Raw genomic sequence first — 18,106 nt, 5'->3', positions numbered from 1 at the left:
CAATAGAAACAAGCAAGCGGGCACCCAATCAGAAAACGCGAATGAAGCACTGCATCAGATGCGCATGCGTGAAATGTTGAGCCGTAAGAGCGTGCGGGTTGGTTCAATGTTTTGTAGGGTTTTTAATTTGTGAACTGACTTCAAGTGAAGTATACATTTATGCATTTAACGTTCCAACACCAGCCACCCTCATAAACAATCCTTTTAAATATATAATTTTTTGGTCCTGTGGTAAAAGCGTGAACATTTTTAATATAGTGAACAGTACTCATTGCACACACAGTACAACATGTTTCTCACCAGTAACAAGCAATGGTTTCCATTTAAGCTAAGGGATTTTTAGTGACATATGACAATATTGTATCGCTCCACTGTGCAAAAAATAAAATATAACTACATGAAAATGGAAGCAAGAGCAATCATTCTTTGGCAGAACAATTCAAGTAGCTAACATTTAAGCTTTGGCGATGAGTGACAAAATGAAGGGTGAGAGTGGTGAGGAACCAGTAGTCTGTAGAGGGGTTTTGTCTGGATTTCTAGGTGCTGGAGGTAGCAGACCCGAGACCCGAATGGTGTGACAGACATAGCTTGAACAAACATTCTTCTATAAAAAAACAATCATAGGTCAAGTTTTATTCCTGACGACATGGAGGCTCCAGCTTGTGCCAGGTAGTCAGGGAATGCAGCATCAGCCCCAGGCGTGTCTGCATGCTGCTCACCAGGCAAGGGTTCAGTGTAACGAAAGTGCGGCGGTTTACTGCGAACAAGGCCTTGCTGCTTCAAGTATCCTTGGCGACAAAACAGCGGAGGCTTCCGGTGTGTGAGGGATAAGCGGAAACAGGATTCTAAATATGGAAGGGGGGAAATGCAGTAAATAACCTTGGAACTCAGTCAAAAACAAACAAGCCCCCACTGAAGCTAAAACAGTGGGTTGCAGCAGGCTGGACTGGACTTGCTAAGTGTTGTTTTACCTGCATAGAAGGCTCTGAGGTCAGTGTGGACGCAGTGTTCCAGGAAGCGCCGCAAAGGCTGGATGTGAGATATGGGAGCTTCCCACTCAGTAAGGAAGTCCTCAACCATGTGATGAATTGCCTTAGGCCTTGGCAACGGCCACCTATGGGGACGGCGCTTCATCTCTTCCTCTATAATACAATAACTTCAGTCAACTTCCACACATATTTTGCTACCTGTTAAATGCCAGTGACAAAAAGTACCACTTCCCCAATGGACGCCCGCCCCCCTCCCAAGTCTAACTCACCAGTAGGTAGTGTGTCATAGTAGTATAAAACTGGGTGTAAAAAATTGGATTTCCAAGCTTTGGTCCAATCTGTTACTGCCCGGCCTTGTCCCAGATAGTCGATCTTGTTCTTCCCATACTGCATCACTAGAACCACCAGTCCATGCTCAGACACCTTGTGGCCCGACAGAGAGGAGAACTGAGGCAAGGCCTGGAGTGGGAATTCCTCCACATATTGGCAGTGAGATCTTTAAATAAGCAGAGGAAGGAGACATGGTGCTAAGATGTGACAAACGTGTTTACAGTGGAAAACATATTACAGTGTAATGGAAACATAGTGTAAATCCATTCTGCTGATGTGATCTCAGATTTAAAATGGGACTTAGCTGGGAATTAAATTAACGGCGTTTAATAATGCAGATTAGCTTCTATGACATCACAATGTCCAGTGCTACAAATTTTTCTTCTGTCACTTTTTCTTACCCTCTCAACAAAATCACGTCTCCAAGCATCTCAAACATCTGGTAGGGCCCAGAGGCCTCACCCACCCGCTTCAGAACTGCAGACAGCAGCTGTGTTGTCAACAGTTTTGTAGATGGCCACAGTGCTCCATGGTAACGGTGTTCAAGCACATGATGTACAGCACGCACTATGACACAAACAGCATGCAGAACTATTGAAATGTAATTAGAATGCACATAGCCAAGTTTCATACGGGTACAAAACATTAGTCCAGAACTTACCCTTATGCAAATGGTTCAAATGACTAATTCTTACCTGTGTAGCGAAATCCATGAACAAAACCACCAGCTGAGGAGCGGTAGTCTCTGGAGTGCGCAGCAGCTCCAATTACAAATAAACCAGGAGTGTCATAACCTTCATACCAGGCTGTCACCCTTGGCAACCTCCCTCTTGCATTCTCACTGTTAGGTGGGCAGGCAGAGCTGGGGGGATATTAATGTTAATTTTAGGGTCAACATAATTACGCCTCTATACTGTATATAATGACAAACGCTGCGAAATTCAAAGTGTGAGGGATTAACAATACCCAGAACTACAACACCACTATATACAACCAGGCACAATGACTATTGAAGTTATAAATGCATGAAACGTCCTAAGCTAATTCTGATGTATCCTGGTGGGATACAGTAATACAGTAACGACAAGGTTGCCAGCACCTGTCAAATATGCTGAAGTTGAATCGAAAGCCGAGGCATCGAATGACACGGTCATAGGGCTTCCGCATGGAGAAGTTGTCGATGTGATATCCAAGCAGCTCTTCTGCTGTCACATCGGAGCTGTTCTTCTCGGACTGCCTTTGTATGTACTTATTTAACGTCACATACAACCGTCCCTTCTCCTCTTTGACAGATTTTCTGCTTGATGTCATCATGCCTTCATCCTTTTGTCGAATGATCACTATTTGCTCCAGGCTGGCTTCTACCAACCCATCAAGGGACTTTAGCTGGTATGTGTCTATGAGCTCATTGTTCACAGCCCTAAAAACACAAACAAAAGGTCCAGTCATGTTGCAATATAACAAGCTTCAATGTGACATTGTTTTTGTGGATGCTGAATACATGATTTTTGTGCTTACAGAAATACAGTATGTGTATATAAAATATACTTTCATATATTAGTCAAGAGTCTGAAGTAAAGTAGTATTATTCTTGAGGGGGAATTGTATGTAACATTGTGTGGTATGAAACAAAGCAAATGACAGATGACAGAATTTGGACGGTGCTCCTACCTGAGATCTCCAACGTAATGTGTTTGCCAAGCCAGTCGAACCGGGCTGCGACTGACCATGTGGATCCGACTAGCTTTCCCTAAAATGCCCTGGGCTGTTTCAAAAGCAGAGTTGCCTTTGCCCAGAATCAGTACCGCCTGGTTCTGATAGTCCTCTGGGTTTGTGGAGATAGATTCATAGCCCTCCACCAGGTCAGAACCTACAAAGTCTACCTCCTGAGGAACCCACAGACCGGTAGCCACCAGGAGAACACTGGGGCCATGGAGCACAACGTGACCTAAGTTTTATATACAGTACATGTCATGTGTTACTCTGAAGAAAACAAAATAACAGAATCACCTGCATTTGTAATCCTTTGAATGTTGGTCAGTTAGGATGTAACTCCTGCTGGTTGACGACAGCACGGTCCTGATCCTTCCAATATCTACGCCGTATGTGACCCTCAGCCTGAGCTCCCTCTCAAACACGGACAAGTACAGCGGGAAGGCATCAGCTGGCGGGTAAAAGTCACTGCTCACTTGCCTGAACAGAAGGTCAGGTTTATCACTCAGCAACGAGTTCCAATCATGGCGCAGGTTGAACTCTCTGTTCTGCCGTCCAGTGTGGATCTTATTGATGCTGATGAGTTTCCTGTGCCTGGGATATCTTGACATGCAAAAATACTGGGTGAGTGTGAAATGTGCTTTAACACAACGAGGGTGGACGATCTTTCGCTACCTACTTGTGAAAGAAGCTGCCCGGTCCCAAGTTCCTCTCCAAGATGATGTAGTCTCTTTTAGCTTTGGAGAGGAAGTAGCCCATCTGCAGTCCTGCAGGTCCAGCTCCAAGGACACAATACTCATGATGGCGAGTGTCATTGTCATCTCCAAAGCATGGGGTCACACCAGTCAGGATGAAGAAGATCAAACACGGAAGGCTGGAATCCATATCTTACTGAAGCAGAGCAGCACAAGTGCTTTTTAAAACTCTACATCAACAAAAAGATGTACTTTGACAAAAATGAATTAGAATTATGAAATAGCATTTGATTCCCAGCATGCATGGCCATGTGGACCATTATTAAAACTATCCAGGAATCCTGAATTGTAGGGCATTTGGACACAAACCCAGCATTAAAAGAGTATGACAAACAGCCAGGCACGTAAACAAATCTACAATTAAGCCGTACAAAGTGGGCAAGACGTGCAAAGAAAACGCAGTAGACAAGCGACTAAAATCCCCGGCTCTCCCTGAGCTCCCCGGCCGCTGTTATGTCACTGTGTTGTGGATGCGGCCAGTGCCATCGACCGCTGAACCAGAAGAGCCAAGCGGTGGATGAAGACAGACGTTACCTTCTACAACACTCGCTCCTTTGGACGCGACATCTGTAGCGGAGAGAGAAGCATTTTCTACATTTTCCTGTGTTTTGCTGTCAGCAGCTTGATAAATGTGGGAGAATGTGTTCCACCTTGAAAATCCACTAAGCCCGCCCACTGTCTGTTTACTGGTTGTCTGCCCGCCCAAGTGGGCGTGGTTATAGGATAGACTAGAATAGAACGGAGTACAATCCTTTGCTTTTAAACAAAACAAACAACAGAATTATGACGTTGTGTGGATTGTAAATAGCCACAGAGTAGAACAATAATTTATATCATTTACTTGTTAATGAATGTCCAAAACTTGTTAGCATAATTTTGAGCGTTTTTAATGCTACAGGTAGTCCTGTCCCAATGCACGTTGCATGATTAACCATTTGGAGTCCGGGCGGAATTTGGCGTTTTTTTAACAATATTATTTTACTTTGAAAACATGTCCTTTGTTTCGGTGCAACCTGATAGTGTGACTTTTTTCTTAACGATCAAGTGTATTGTGGGCCTAAAATCACTCTAAAACCTAAAATCTGAGAATAGATAGGGTTCTGAGGGACATTCATGTTCCATCCATCCATTTTCTATACCGCTTATCCTCACGAGGGTCGCGGGTATGCTGGAGCCTATCCCAGCTGTCTTTGGGCGAGAGGCGGGGTCCACCCTGGACTGGTGGCCAGCCAATCACAGGGCACATATAGACAAACAACCATTCCCACCCACATTCATACCTATGGACAATTTGGAGTGGCCAATTAACCTAGCATGTTTTTGGAATGGGGGAGGAATCCGAGTACCCGGTGAAGCCCATGCATGCACGGGGAGAACATGCAAACTCCAATGAAGCTAACATGGAATGGGGGAGGAAAGTGGCGTAACCGGAGAAAAGCCACGCATGCAAGGGGAGAACATGAAAGCTCCACACAGAGATGTCCAAGCGGAGAATCGAACCCAGGTCTTCCCGATCTCCTACATGCTAACCACTCGTCCACTGTTCGGCCCTGGACATTGTTTGTTTTCTTTCGGCTTTTTCCTTACGGATTTGCCACAGCTGATCTTTTTGATCCGCATACTGATTTTTGGCCTGAGTCCGTTATATTCCGCATGCCCTTCCTGATGAATACCGATGGTGCTTACTAGTGGAGATTTGAACCTGAGCCATCCGCTCCAAAGTCCAGAATAATAACCACAACACCACGGTGGGCTTGTTCGGCCCCAGACATCCATCTTTAAAAACGTAATCGAGTGATGTTTCCCTGTTTTCTCTACTGTCGACTGTTGCATCTGCTGTCATGCTACCCTTCAACTTGGTTCCAGACCGAGCCAAAGTAGGATTTATTGAATTACATTGCTGGACTCTTAACCACAGGCTATGGAATCACTGCAGGGACAAAAGGGAGGACGGTGCTTTAAACAATAGCATGCTACAGAGCAAAACATTTGACCTCCAATTTATTAATTGTAAATCTAAGAAAGGGTTTCAAACAGAGTAGGGAAGGACAAAGGAAGAAGACAAAAACATACCACTTCCAAACGGAATGAGAGGCAAACTTTTTTTCAACACGGCAAGTGACCAGAACACTATTTGATACTGGCGTAATTCTTATAAGGGAAAATTCCAATATCGAAATAAACACTTACACACTACTCGTACAAGAAAATCAATACGAGCATATAGGCATGCTGTGTACTAATTGTGTTGTTTTTGCAGATTGGCAAAGAGAATCCAATACTGCAGGTGGCTCACGCTTACACCCGATATCTTGGAGATCTGTCAGGAGGACAAGTGTTCGGTAAAATGACCCAGAAATCCCTTGGTCTGTCTGGCAAAGAAGGGCCTTTGTTTTTCTCCTTCCCTGGTGTGAGCAGCCCTAACCGCTTCAAACAGATGTACAGGAGCCGCATGAACAGCATCGACATGACCGAGGAGGAGGTCGCCGCCTTTGAGTTCAACACGCAGGTGACTATTTCCTGCAAGGAAGTTATTGTGGGACCAGTATTAAAACAGGAAATAAATTATACAGCGGCTGCCGAGGAAATATGCTGACATTTGTTTCTGGTTTTCTTCAGGTTTGCTTTTGAGGAAGCTTTTGAGTGTTGCAACACTGACAGAACAATCAAATATCAACGATGCCAGCTTCCCATCATCAATTTCACTGTGGGACTGTATCTTAACAGCTACTATAGGAATGATAATGCATTTATAGCACTATACTAATCACTTGCCACTTGTGGGGAAGGGGGTATGTAGTATGTAGGTTAGGAGCATTTTGATAACATTTATTGCCTTACATTGTTGTAATTTATCCATTTTTCGATATTGCATGTTCAGGTAACCTTTAAATCCTGACAAATTTGCCTGTTCTGTTAATTTGTTACTGATATGCTCGTGGGGAGTACCTAGTGGTGACTGTGTGAGGATTAAACCCGGATTGTGTCAAGAGTGAACAATGGCAAGTGAAAGAAGGAACGATCTAATCTAATGAATCTAATCTAATACTGGAATTACAACAATCACTTTCATTGCAAGTTTTGATCAAATGAGCATCTCTGCTGAAATGAAAAACCCCAACAACATTTGTCTTTATAACTGCCAAACATTTTATTCATGTTCTTTACAGGACATGCTTAATGGTGGTACAAAAGCATCATTTCCATGGGTGACAACCGTCAGACCTTTTATTTTAAAGTCTAGTTGACAATAATTCACCAGAACAATCATGAAGGGTACATGTACACAACAGCATTCACTGCCAAGGACGCAGACAATTATTTACATCAATGTTTATGTGGTGGAACACACAAACATGTGTCTACTTGACTCTGTAGAGCACTTTTCTTTGCATGCGGTGCTGAAGCTCACCCCTTCTCAACATCAGGTGGAGGACTTTGTAGATGGCATGTTCTGGATATTTCTTCAATGGCAAAGAACATATAACAAACTTTAATGTTTCTTACTAATTGTAGGATCCATTTATGTTTTCTTTGTGTTTGTTTTGGAGTAATCCAAGTGTTATAATTGGTTGACCACTGGTGGCGGTATGAAGGTGTTTGGTATAAAAGGGCAGAAGTGATAGCATATGGATTAAGGGTGACGGGAGGTCAAACAATTTTTATCGCTCACACGCACGCACGCACCATTGCTTTCGCCCTCTCACAAGCACTTTCACCCCTTGACCCCCCCATTAGATAAATCCGCCATCATATTTGCCACCTTATTTGTTTTCATTTATTTGCATTCATTTGTGCAAAATAAACAATGTTAATTCCAACGTGATCATTTGTCTGGACATTATTGGAGCACGTAATTGCCTGGATTCCCGTACCCATAAACTGGGTGCCTGGATAACCCGCACCCATAAACTACTATGTGATTGTTGCGACACCAATAGTGAAATCGGTTCTGACAAACTGATTATTTTTTTTAAGGTTGTGCATTCAAGTATCACTGAGCGTAGCCCACCGTCACACTCACCTGTTTGCTGAAGTCTTGGATGATGCTGTGCTCAGACACCTGGGAACCGATAGCAAAGCGTCTCTTTAGCTGTTTCTCAATGCGGGAGATCATTTCCTGGTCTTCTTGAGTGGTGAAGCCCTCCACTCCTGTGCATAGAATGAAGTTGCATTCGGTCAAAAAGCATCCCAAGGAATTTAGAGACACACAAAGTGTCTCAAACTTTTGATTGGTAGGGCATGCTACATGAACTTTTGTAAACCAATAATGTATGATGTGCACATTGTGAGGGGGCTGGGCATGAAAGCGCATCCCAAGCAGGTGGAAGCCCAGTGCTCAAGGACAAACCAACAGTCTTTACAAAAAGACCATATGTCTCCAACGTGCCCACTTACAGCACATACCTAAGCTAAGTGATTCAGCAACTGCCATCATTAATAAGATGTAAATGTAACGTACGTAAATGGCAAAAAAAATGACACAAAAAACACACATACCTGAAAGGCTGCCAGACAGTGCAGCATCCAGCGTGGAAACCTGGAACAGTCTAAGGGCCTCGTCCACCTCCTCCTCTCCAGCCACAGCCTGCAGCTTCATCTTGGCCAGAGACTCTGCTATGCGCACAACAGCCTCAAGTTGCCTGGAATACAAGCAGACTCATTCAAAAAATGGAGGCGTGTAAACAGAAATGAGGTTTAGCATATCTTCATTTGTATAGCACCAAAGTCTTTGGAGAAAAAAGTGTGGAGACAGAAAATGGATCTCGGCGGCAAAGCATTAGAATAGTCTGTGCCGTATTAGACTTCAACGACCAGAGGGAAGCCCTCGGTGGAAAATGTCTGGACATTCCCGGGTGTAATGTAGCATTATATGTTTCCTTGGATATTACAACGACACAGTGATGACAAATCTGCTCATAGTAGAAATATAAATACCTGACAGTGATGGGGATGGAGGGTCTTTTGTCAGTCTCTCTCTCATGCTCCCTTGCACCACTCCTCATCAGCACATATCGGTTTTTCAGCTTCTCGGCAGCCGCGGCAGAGAGACGTGGACCACATTTACTACGAGGAGACCAAAGCACATGAATGAACATGCGAGTGTACAGTACATCTGCCATGATGAGAGAATGCAAACAAGACTTACGCCCTGGAGAAGGCTATGTATTTCTTAAAGGTGGCCAGTGGGATCTCGCCCTCGACACCCTCTGTCTGAGTCTGAGCGCTCAGGTGAACGTTCATCACGTGGCGAGCCAATGTCTGCAAAAAAAAAAAAAAAAAAAGAGAAGGGCGGTTTTGAAAGAATACTCTCAGCAACATAATTTTAATGTGCCGAGAAAGGTTTCACGTGAGGCCTGTTACCATGTCCCTCTGCTGGTCATGCTGGTCTTTGATGATGAAGATGGTGTCAAATCTTGACAGGATGGTGGGCATGAAATCAATGTTGTCCTCCCCCTTGGTATCATCCCAGCGACCAAACACAGAGTTGGCAGCAGCCAGCACAGAGCAGCGAGAGTTCAGAGTGGTGGTGATGCCGGCCTGGGAAGAGAGGCTGGATCATTTCAGATACAGTTCAGTGGTGCAGCGGAAGCGTGCTGGGCCCATAACCCAGAGGTCAATGGATCAAAACCATTCTCCGCTATTTTATTTATTTTTTTAAGACAACTCAATTTCTGTTGCAGTTTTAATGTTTATACATTTGTCCAGTTATAATATCTCTCTCCATTACCTTGGCGATTGAGATGGTCTGCTGCTCCATGGCCTCATGGATGGCCACTCTGTCATCTTCTCGCATCTGCAGTAACAATTGTGTTTTTCCTTTACAACCTTTAAATTAAGACTTATGACTTACATAAAATTGCAGTTGAAATCAGTTAAACACACTGTAAATTCACTTTTACACATTAAGAAACAATTACACGCATACATTACAGTATACCGATTTTTCGTGTGGGTCATTTTCGGGACCACCAGCAGATGCTGAAAAGAGTCACAGACGCTCATAACTCTCCTGGTAGCTTTTTCTGATTTCAGATCAACATTCACAATAAAATCGTCTTGGAATTATTACATCACTGTAAACACCACTCGTTAGCACCCAACAGATTCAGCTTTTGAGTCTCACAGCAACTGGTACTACTACTAATTGTTTAAATAGTGTGCCAGTGTGAGTTGGTGAGGAAACGGTAGCTCTTTTTTCAACAGGAACCAATCACGAGCTACAAGAGAACTCACAGCAAGCTTGTCAACCCACCGGAAATTGCAGGAGGACACTACTCAAGTCTTTTAATTAACAACTCATATTGGTACTTGTCCTTGTACATTTCTTAACTACCTTTTTAGTGTTAAGTAGCTGTGTGATGGTTTTAGCGTTCTAAAATGACACTGTGGGTCTGACTGTCATAGTGATTGAGAAATTACCTCCTGCAATTTCTGACAGGTCGATACGCACTTTGTGAGTTTTCTCAGAGCTAATGATTACCACCCGGTCCTCTCAGACTCATGCACTTCACCAGGCTTTTCCTATAACGATCTGCTGACCTTGTCAAACTCATCAATGCAGACAACACCACCATCGGCCAGCACCATGGCGCCACCCTCCATGATAAACCCACGCGTGGTCGGGTCCCTCAAAACAGAAGCAGTCAAACCAGCGGCACTGCTGCCCTTTCCTGAGGTGTAAACCTGAGGGTGGACAATGACAGCTGGCACTTGATGCATACTGTAGACACTGTCAAGAAATAAGGAACTTATTACAGGAAAATGTAAGCATTACCCCAATAGGTGAGCACCTCTCCACAAACTTGAGCAGCTGAGATTTGGCCGTACCAGGATCTCCAAGCATGAGCAGGTTGATGTCACCTCTGCGAGTGAGACCATCAGGCAGCCTGGGGACAAGACGCACACGTTTATGTGCATTGGTGACTTGCAGCCCCAAGTACTGCCTTTATTTCTGATCCAGTAGACTTGTTGTACCTCTTTCTTGAACCTCCAAACAGCAGACAGGTGATAGCCTTTTTAAGATCTTCACTGCCATAGATGGAGGGAGCTACAGAGCGAGCTAGAGAGGTATAGATGTCAGGAGACGCAGCCAATGATCTCAGCTCCTCCTCTTCCTGTGGAGACACTGAGCCGGTGGCACCTCGACCTGCAAAAAGACCCGATAATTGATCGTTTTGCGGTAGCCTCCAGACATAAATGAACAAGGATTTAATGCATTCATGTACATTTACCTGCCCCTTCCGTGTCAACCTGGATGCCAACCACTCTCAGGTAGGAGGCACGAATACCCACACCGGCACTCTTCTCTTTGCCTTTGGCCTTCGCTGCAGCCATCTTCTTGATGGAGTAGATACCCATGATGGTCACTCGGTTTCCCGGGACCACACGATCACAAAGGTACCTAATTGGGAAATACTGCGACTTAGTTGTCGATGCTGGTAGTCAATCCAAACACCTGCCTCACTTATGCTAGGAAGTTGCCCCATAAGGTACACTGGGTAAATTCCTACTGGGGAAGCGGGCTTCCCAGCATGCCTTGTGGGTTATAAATTAGTTGTGTAAAATTGTATCGTTTAGCATGTATGTTAGCGTACATGCGTTTACACACGTTGCTCGTTTATCTCGGTTAGTTGATTGTACGGCAAATGAGATGGATTTTCTGCCAAAAAACAGCCTAATTATGATAAGCACAAGACAACAGGGTCACGAATGTTGAAATGCAAATAAGGGGGATGTGTTCACCTGTCACAGTAGAGCTGAAGATGGCGGGGCATCTCCCCATGTGGTACAGCATCCGGAGATTCTTGTAGGCGGAGCGTCTGGAAGTCGACACAAACGCAGCGGTCCGGGATGATGAAGAAGGGGTCCACAGGGCACTTGGCCGTTCCAGTAGTATCTCTACGGAAAGAGACATAGATAAGTTGTTTATAAAACGTGCCACAGTTGCTCACCTCTTTTGTGTTGCACCCACTTGTTGCACTTGCGTGGTAGAGCGTAGCCCTGCAGGCCTGGAGGCAGGGAGATGTTGCTGATGATGGTGCGACAGCCGCGACACTGCAGACACACCTTGGTGGCCTTCGCCTTCACTCCCGTCGCAGAGATGATGATGCCATGTACTTTCACAAGACGAGACACCTGCTCGGACTGCAGCAAAAAAAAAAAAACAAAAAACTCAGGGATGAGGAAACATGACAAAATGCGGCGTAGGGATGCGTTTTACCTTAAGGCTGCGGATAGAAGCGTGATGTGCGTCACTCTTCAGCATGACCTGGATGTCCTGCACCGTCTCCTCTCCAACCGGCCGAGGGCGGGTCACTTCATCAGCCACCTCTTTTGCAGCCTCTTCCAGCTATTAAATAAGTCAGGAGATTAAGACGATGGCCCTTAATCATCAAATAGCTCATGTTTGGTGCATCTATCTTACCAGCGGCAGGTTTTCTGTAGGAAGCTTGTAAAGACAGTCGGATAGATCCTCGTCAAAGCTGGCAAGGTCCTCCATTTCAACCTCCACCCAGTATTCCCCCAACGTGTAGTGTCTCTTCAGCTCATCTCTAAGATACATACAAACAAAAACTGAATATACTGTATGATGCACTTGTATGGTGTTGGTATAATGGAAGTCTTATATTGAGTTCAGTCAATTGGATCTTATATATACACGCAATGTTTCCCATGCATTCATTTATTTGTGGCAGTCTTAATGGATAAATGTGGACTACCAAAAATATATTGCCTGTGTGGATGCGTGCACCACACAACAAACATCCACGGGTGAATAACTTGACGTTCTGATGTAAAATAAGGTTTAAAACATGAGACGTTGCTCATTTCCCATGGCACAAAAAAGCTCAATTTTATCCACGCACACATCCTGTTGGAGTGAAATTAGACTAGATTAGCCGAGCCACAGATAGATTGTAGTCTTGTGGGAAACATTGACTCTCTCTCTCTCTCTCTCTCTCTCTCATACACACACATACACGGTGAACACGAACAGTGATACTATTATTAATCCAACTACTCTATCTTTACATGAACCAAAGTCAGAACCAAAGCCTGCTTCAGTCTTAATCTTTCACAATGCAACACTCACGCATCTAATGTGGTTATAATAGAATTTATTCTATGTTTGAACACGTCGGAGTTCGCATACACTCATCATTTGGACATCACCCAGATTTGGATAATGGAATTTGAAGGGTAATCACACATGTATGCCTTAGACTTTAACTACTTAGCAACAGGGATGAGGACCACGTTACCTGTATTTGTATGTGAAGCCGGTGCGGTCAGTTCCAACTCTGAATTGTCGAAGAAATTCACGGAACCTTTTCTTGATCTGTATCCTCTTATGTCCTCCGTCATCTGGGCCCTGTCCTCCTCCTCCAAAGCTGTCGCTGTAGTAAATTCCCGGATCGTCAAAGCCAGACATGTTGCAGAAAGGATGTGACTTTCTTAACTACGTGTATAAAGAACAATAGCAGCGCCAACTTCTGGAGCTTCGTTCGCGGCAAAAGTGAACGCTTTCCTGTCTGTTTCCCGCCAGTTGGTCGCGAGGGGGCGTTTCTCTTGCCTGTCATTGGCCGAATACAAATTTGGCTTGTTTTTATTGGACAGCGTAGTAACAACCCAATAGTGATATCACCGTGGAGGTGGGGCTTGTTAGTTCGGGTGGCGCGAAATAGACAAAAGAGCAGCGAGGGAAGCAACAGCATTTGGTGACAGAACAATGAACCACACATTTGCATTCATCGCGGCCTTCTCATAATTCATCGTCCATATGTAACAAAGTCAATAATGTAATATTTATAAACAATTTATAAAAAGAAAAAGACAGCCGTATATCGGGAAACGGAAGTCGTACAGAGTCGCGGATGGTCTCGTTTGAAAGCTCGCGGCCGAATTAGTGGAGGCGGGTCTTCCGTTGGGGAGTTATTGGGACCACTTCCGACTTCCTGTGAGCACCAGAAGGGGGCGCAATTGGCAGAAAACGGTCGTATCTCGGAAACCGGAAGTCGTGGAGCGTCTGGGTGGTCTCTTTGGAGGGTTTTTTGGAGGGAAAGTAGTTTTTCACGCCATGCGAGGCCCATATTGACCCCAACGACCGCACATTTTTCAGTTTTTGTCTTTCCAGACTCGTGAGACTCCAATGAAAGAAAGTCAGTCCATTTTAGTTCAGAAAGGGGTGACCTTTGACCTCAAGCAGGCCTCAATTTAGTGGGTTTGCAGGTCTAGCCACGCCCCCTTTTGAGCCAGACACTTGAAACTTGGCACACAGGTCAGCGGCCAGCCCCTGATACACATATCAAAAAATCAGGGTCCTGGATCAAAGGCTCCGAGATTTATGGGAAAAAAAGAGGGTTTTTTGGAGGCAAAGCAGTTTTTCACGCCCTGCGAGGACCATATTGACCCCAGCGACCCCATATTTTTCAGAGGTTTTGTCTTTCCAGCCTTGTGAGACTCCAATGGAAGAAAGTCCATTCATTTTTTTTCATAATTTTATTTTCCAAATCTGGCTGAAATGGCCACAAAGGCTCTGAGAGTCATCGTCGTGCTATAACCCTAACCCGCAGAAATCTTTTTTCCAGACAACGCAGAGGTCTGAAATTTGAGTATGTTGTTGGGGGCCTCCAGATGAGCGGATCGACATCAGTCGGGTGTCGGTCGGACATGTACTTTTCGACCAGCGGGCGTCGGAATTTAGTTGTTTCCTCATGTTCACGCCCCCGCCGATCGGACAAAAAATGTTCAAATGTGTCAAAAAACGCAACAGAACATCTACAAAGAATATAAAGCAAGTGTGCACAGTTTCACATCTCTGCAACCTTTGGTTAGCTACTTAGCTTTAGGAAGGTTGTATCGAGCTGGGACCAATTTCTTCCTAAATGATGGGATGGTGTCTGCAACATATTGAAAAATGAAAAAAAAACTCCAAGAAAAAGTGTTTCTAATTTCAACAAATTGATGGTGACCTATGACCTTTGAGCAGTCTGTTCGATTACTAGGCAAGGTTCCTTTAGAGCTAGACTCTTGAAATTTTGCACACTCGTGCAAAATAATTGTCTGATGATATGGTGAAAAATTGGTGGACCTAGCTCGATGCTTGATGAATTTATTAAAGTTTTGTTTTTTTTAGGGCCTTTGACCGGCTTCGTGGTCAATCTATTTGGGAAGGAAACATGGTTCCTGTTGAGTCCCGTCCCTGAAATTTTGCACACTCGTGCAGAATAATTGTCTGATGATATGGCGAAAAATTGGTGGACCTAGATTGATGCTTGGCCTCAGGTTCCAACCCTCGCCTCCAGTTTGCCCACCGGCCACCGTTTCCAGTTGGCCCGCAGGCCGGCAGCTGACAACAGATTGCCTGACGGCCGCTGCAGTCTGCGCCCTGCCGCCGGCTTCGTATTGCTCTTTGGTCGCCGGCGGCCGCAGCCTTCATATTGCTCTTATTATTATATATATTGCTCTATTGTCGTCAGCGTCATCGTCAGTCCGCTGTCCCGCAATCTTCAGCAGAGTAAGATAAAGCTTACATTAGCCATGACTTTACCGTTGAGAAAACACAGTATATGATTGCCCAGCATAACGATTACAGTCACGGTGTCATGAAAAAATCCCATCAAACATCAACACAATAAATAGATTTAGAACAGACTTGGCCAGTCGTGTGCAAGAATAACCTATTTACGTGGCTTAAAACAAGTAATTTAACAGCTATTTCTTTCATAGACAGTACCGCAAAGCACGCTGGGATGTGCGCCTATCGGCTACATTATTAAGAGGACAAGGAACTGCTGATTATGACGCGGGCGAGGGAGGATGTCAATTAAGGGCCTCAATTCTTGGATTTCTTCTCCTTAAAAATTACTTTTATGCAATTCTTGGCTATGTTATCTGTATCATGTGTCATTTGTGTGCTTTCAACATATACTTGTTAGTCCAAAATACAGTACACTTCAAAAAGACGTTTGTGTGTTTTCAAAGTGGCCACAGGAGGGCGACAGAGGCTAATATCATCTATGTATGTCCGTCACAGGCCACCGTACTGATCCGCCAGTAAGCGGTGACGTTACGTGAAATCCAACAAATTAAATAATGCCTCCTTTTTTTTAAGCCCCCTACGAACGGTGCCCAATGTGCTTCAGGAGTATAAAGTATTATTTCTCTTGTTATAAAGTGTAAAATCATTGTGAAACACGACGTCACATCCGCGCTGTAACTTCCCGTTTGCACTTCCTGGTTTCGTCCGGATCATGGCGCCGACGATCCCAATGACGCTGTGTCAACCTGTTGGCAGCCAAGCTGAAGTATTCTAGAGGGAATGCCGTCTACTGTTTGTAAAACTAAGAGGCGTGATTGTTGAAACTCTTTATTGAAAATGCTTTAGAATATATTACATGTATATTGCTTAATTTTTTGAAGTTTTCAACGCTGTTACAGGCATGTGTTTGGCCAGCTATGTGGGGCGGGTTGAGCGTGAACAAGGAAGTGCGGGGATCTCGTGCGCGCGCGCGCGCGCTGTTCTGTTGTTGCTGGCTCGTCGAAAAAAAAAGTTGACCGGAAGCAGCAGGCAACCATCTGTCTTTCTCTGACGAAGTCAGGCCGCCCCTTACCACGGTTTGGGGCTGAAAATAGTGACAGTTAACACCGCCACGACCGTGGAGAAGTGCCGAAGTAAACGGTTTGTCTTGCAACACCATCGTTTTCATTGGCGCCAATTTAATTCGGCATCGAGTCGGCGTTCCAACACCCTGACGGAGAACACTGGAGTTGCCATGTAACTCAGACGACGCACAAGCAATGCTACAAGGTCAGTATCAAAGTTTTAAGTCACGTTGAGGCACGAATAGTGGCGTTTCGCTCCGACAATAGGACAATAAACAGTATATAAACGATGTCGAAGTTGAGGAGCTGAAGCCGAGGTCGCCATTTTGTGGACATAATTGGCGCGCAGAATGCTCGAAATGACGGAAACAATTGTTTCAACCGGTTCATTTGCAATCCATAACATAATGTGAACGACTTTGGCCCAAATTGACAACGATTTTTTAAAAGTATGTTTCGCTACCCTCGTCATAGTCAATGACAACTGAAGCTAAAAGTGGTTTATTTGGAATTATTTCGTTTGACGTGAAAATCCCTTGATGTCCTGGTTACGTCGCGTGCATGGCGTGTTAAGTTTGTGTCGGAACTTGTTGCCATCAGAGGCGAGGCATCTGTTAGGTGAGTGTAAGCCGCTGATTTTATCTTTGAGCATCATTGTGACAACGGAAGAGAAAACACACTCATAACCCTTCTCCCTTATTCGGTCTATTTTAATGGCGACTAAAAAACTTACTTCTGTACACCGCATCATTACAATAACCAAGCTCCGAACCTGGGGAGACAGAGCCTTCTCCATCGCTGCCCCCACCCTCTGGAACTCTTTGCCCCATTCACTCCGTGCTTGCCCTGACCTTCCCACCTTCAAAAAACAACTAAAAACTCACCTCTTTAAATCTGTTTTTAATGTCTAACTTCTTTATATCTGACTGCTGTGCCCCGCCCCACTTTTACTCATGTTTTAACTGTGTATTAACCAATGAATGTTGTATTTTGGTGTGTCTTCTATTCTGTTTACTTACTTTATTCAACTCCATTCATCTGTAAAGTGTCTTTGAGTATTTTGAAAAGCGCTATACAAATAAAATGTATTATTATTATTATAAGTATTCAATGCAGGAATGAATTTTATAAAACTGAGTATTTCATTACAGCAAAGGAATAGCAGCTAATCTTACAACTTCTGTTACAGATGAAAAGCCGCTTGTCGCTTAACAGCCCGTGGGATCCCTCTGCATCCATCTCAACATGAGCTCCAAATGGGAGCGTCATCTGATGCCATAGGTTCTCCAGTGGACAGTTTCACCTATTGCACGCACAAGACGGCATTTTCTGGCGCTTCAACCTTTTGCGTCCATCAGCAGTCTGTCGGCCCCCGGGGAAGGACTCATGTAATCGTGTCGGCAGACCATCAACAACATGGCGTCGGCGTTCTTCACAGGTAGGAAGACTTGTTCAAGTAAATGACATGATGGCCTTCATACATGTAGCACAATAACACAGGATAAATGAATAGATGACAAAAGATATGCAATTCATACACGAGTGCCATGACTAATGCTTTGGCTGTAAAGGTTGCTCTGGCTGTTACAGTACAATGTTAGCCGGCCACATGGAGGTCATTATACAGCGGGGAAAATAAGTATTGAACACGTCAACATTTCTCTCAAAAAACATATTTCTAATCAAGCTATTGACATGAAATTTTCACCA

General features: G+C 44.4%; 3 protein-coding genes across 5 annotated transcripts in view; 1 reads left to right on the top strand and 2 right to left on the bottom strand.

The window, feature by feature from the left end:
* Positions 1–98: 98 nt before the first annotated feature.
* On the bottom strand, positions 99–4,473 carry foxred2 (FAD-dependent oxidoreductase domain containing 2). Of its 2 annotated transcripts, none has more exons than XM_058050021.1 (10): positions 4,322–4,473; positions 3,712–3,923; positions 3,330–3,635; positions 2,991–3,242; positions 2,419–2,739; positions 2,015–2,181; positions 1,721–1,886; positions 1,259–1,485; positions 972–1,142; positions 99–845 (listed from the first exon to the last, which is right to left on the bottom strand). In XM_058050021.1, the coding sequence occupies exons 2-10, from the start codon at positions 3,915–3,917 to the stop codon at positions 619–621; spliced, it is 2,043 nt and encodes a 680-aa protein (XP_057906004.1). In that variant the 5' UTR covers positions 3,918–3,923; positions 4,322–4,473; the 3' UTR covers positions 99–618. The 2 variants fall into 2 exon arrangements, with proteins under 2 accessions (XP_057906004.1, XP_057906005.1); XM_058050022.1 differs by having other exon boundaries at positions 3,712–3,919; positions 4,322–4,470.
* Positions 4,474–6,913: 2,440 nt separating this feature from the next.
* Positions 6,914–13,383, bottom strand: mcm5 (minichromosome maintenance complex component 5). The gene is made up of 16 exons (XM_058049377.1): positions 13,054–13,383; positions 12,216–12,342; positions 12,012–12,140; positions 11,763–11,935; positions 11,534–11,689; positions 11,023–11,192; positions 10,766–10,937; positions 10,566–10,677; positions 10,331–10,474; positions 9,519–9,584; positions 9,152–9,328; positions 8,937–9,049; positions 8,726–8,854; positions 8,288–8,430; positions 7,812–7,939; positions 6,914–7,251 (listed from the first exon to the last, which is right to left on the bottom strand). Exons 1-16 carry the CDS (start codon positions 13,221–13,223, stop codon positions 7,150–7,152), a joined length of 2,211 nt encoding a protein of 736 aa, XP_057905360.1. The 5' UTR covers positions 13,224–13,383; the 3' UTR covers positions 6,914–7,149.
* Positions 13,384–16,041: 2,658 nt separating this feature from the next.
* The window catches only part of LOC131103179 (uncharacterized), a 4,221-nt gene continuing 2,156 nt past the window's right edge, over positions 16,042–18,106 (top strand). Inside the window, exons 1-2 of one of the 2 annotated variants that reach the window (XM_058049229.1) lie at positions 16,042–16,472; positions 17,586–17,834. In XM_058049229.1, the coding sequence (XP_057905212.1) occupies positions 17,653–17,834 (182 nt within the window). In that variant the 5' untranslated portion in view covers positions 16,042–16,472; positions 17,586–17,652. Of the gene's footprint in view, positions 16,602–17,585; positions 17,835–18,106 lie in introns of both variants that reach the window. The other variant, XM_058049228.1, reaches the window with a different exon arrangement.

This window comes from Doryrhamphus excisus, chromosome 15 (assembly GCF_030265055.1).
Source record: "Doryrhamphus excisus isolate RoL2022-K1 chromosome 15, RoL_Dexc_1.0, whole genome shotgun sequence".
Lineage (NCBI taxonomy): Eukaryota > Metazoa > Chordata > Actinopteri > Syngnathiformes > Syngnathidae > Doryrhamphus > Doryrhamphus excisus.
This window is presented reverse-complemented; position numbering and strand designations above follow the sequence as displayed.

Coding starts and splice junctions, on each gene's coding strand:
- mcm5 (XM_058049377.1), bottom strand. CDS start 13,223: ATGTCTGGCTTTGACGATCCGGGAATTTACTACAGCGACAGCTTTGGA. Junction 10,475..10,565: donor AGAGGTGCTCACCTATTGGG/GTAATGCTTACA, acceptor GTCCACCCTCAG/GTTTACACCTCAGGAAAGGG. Junction 8,855..8,936: donor TACATAGCCTTCTCCAGGGC/GTAAGTCTTGTT, acceptor GTCTCCTCGTAG/TAAATGTGGTCCACGTCTCT.
- foxred2 (XM_058050021.1), bottom strand. CDS start 3,917: ATGGATTCCAGCCTTCCGTGTTTGATCTTCTTCATCCTGACTGGTGTG. Junction 3,636..3,711: donor CCGGGCAGCTTCTTTCACAA/GTAGGTAGCGAA, acceptor TTGCATGTCAAG/ATATCCCAGGCACAGGAAAC. Junction 2,182..2,418: donor AACTTCAGCATATTTGACAG/GTGCTGGCAACC, acceptor ATATCCCCCCAG/CTCTGCCTGCCCACCTAACA.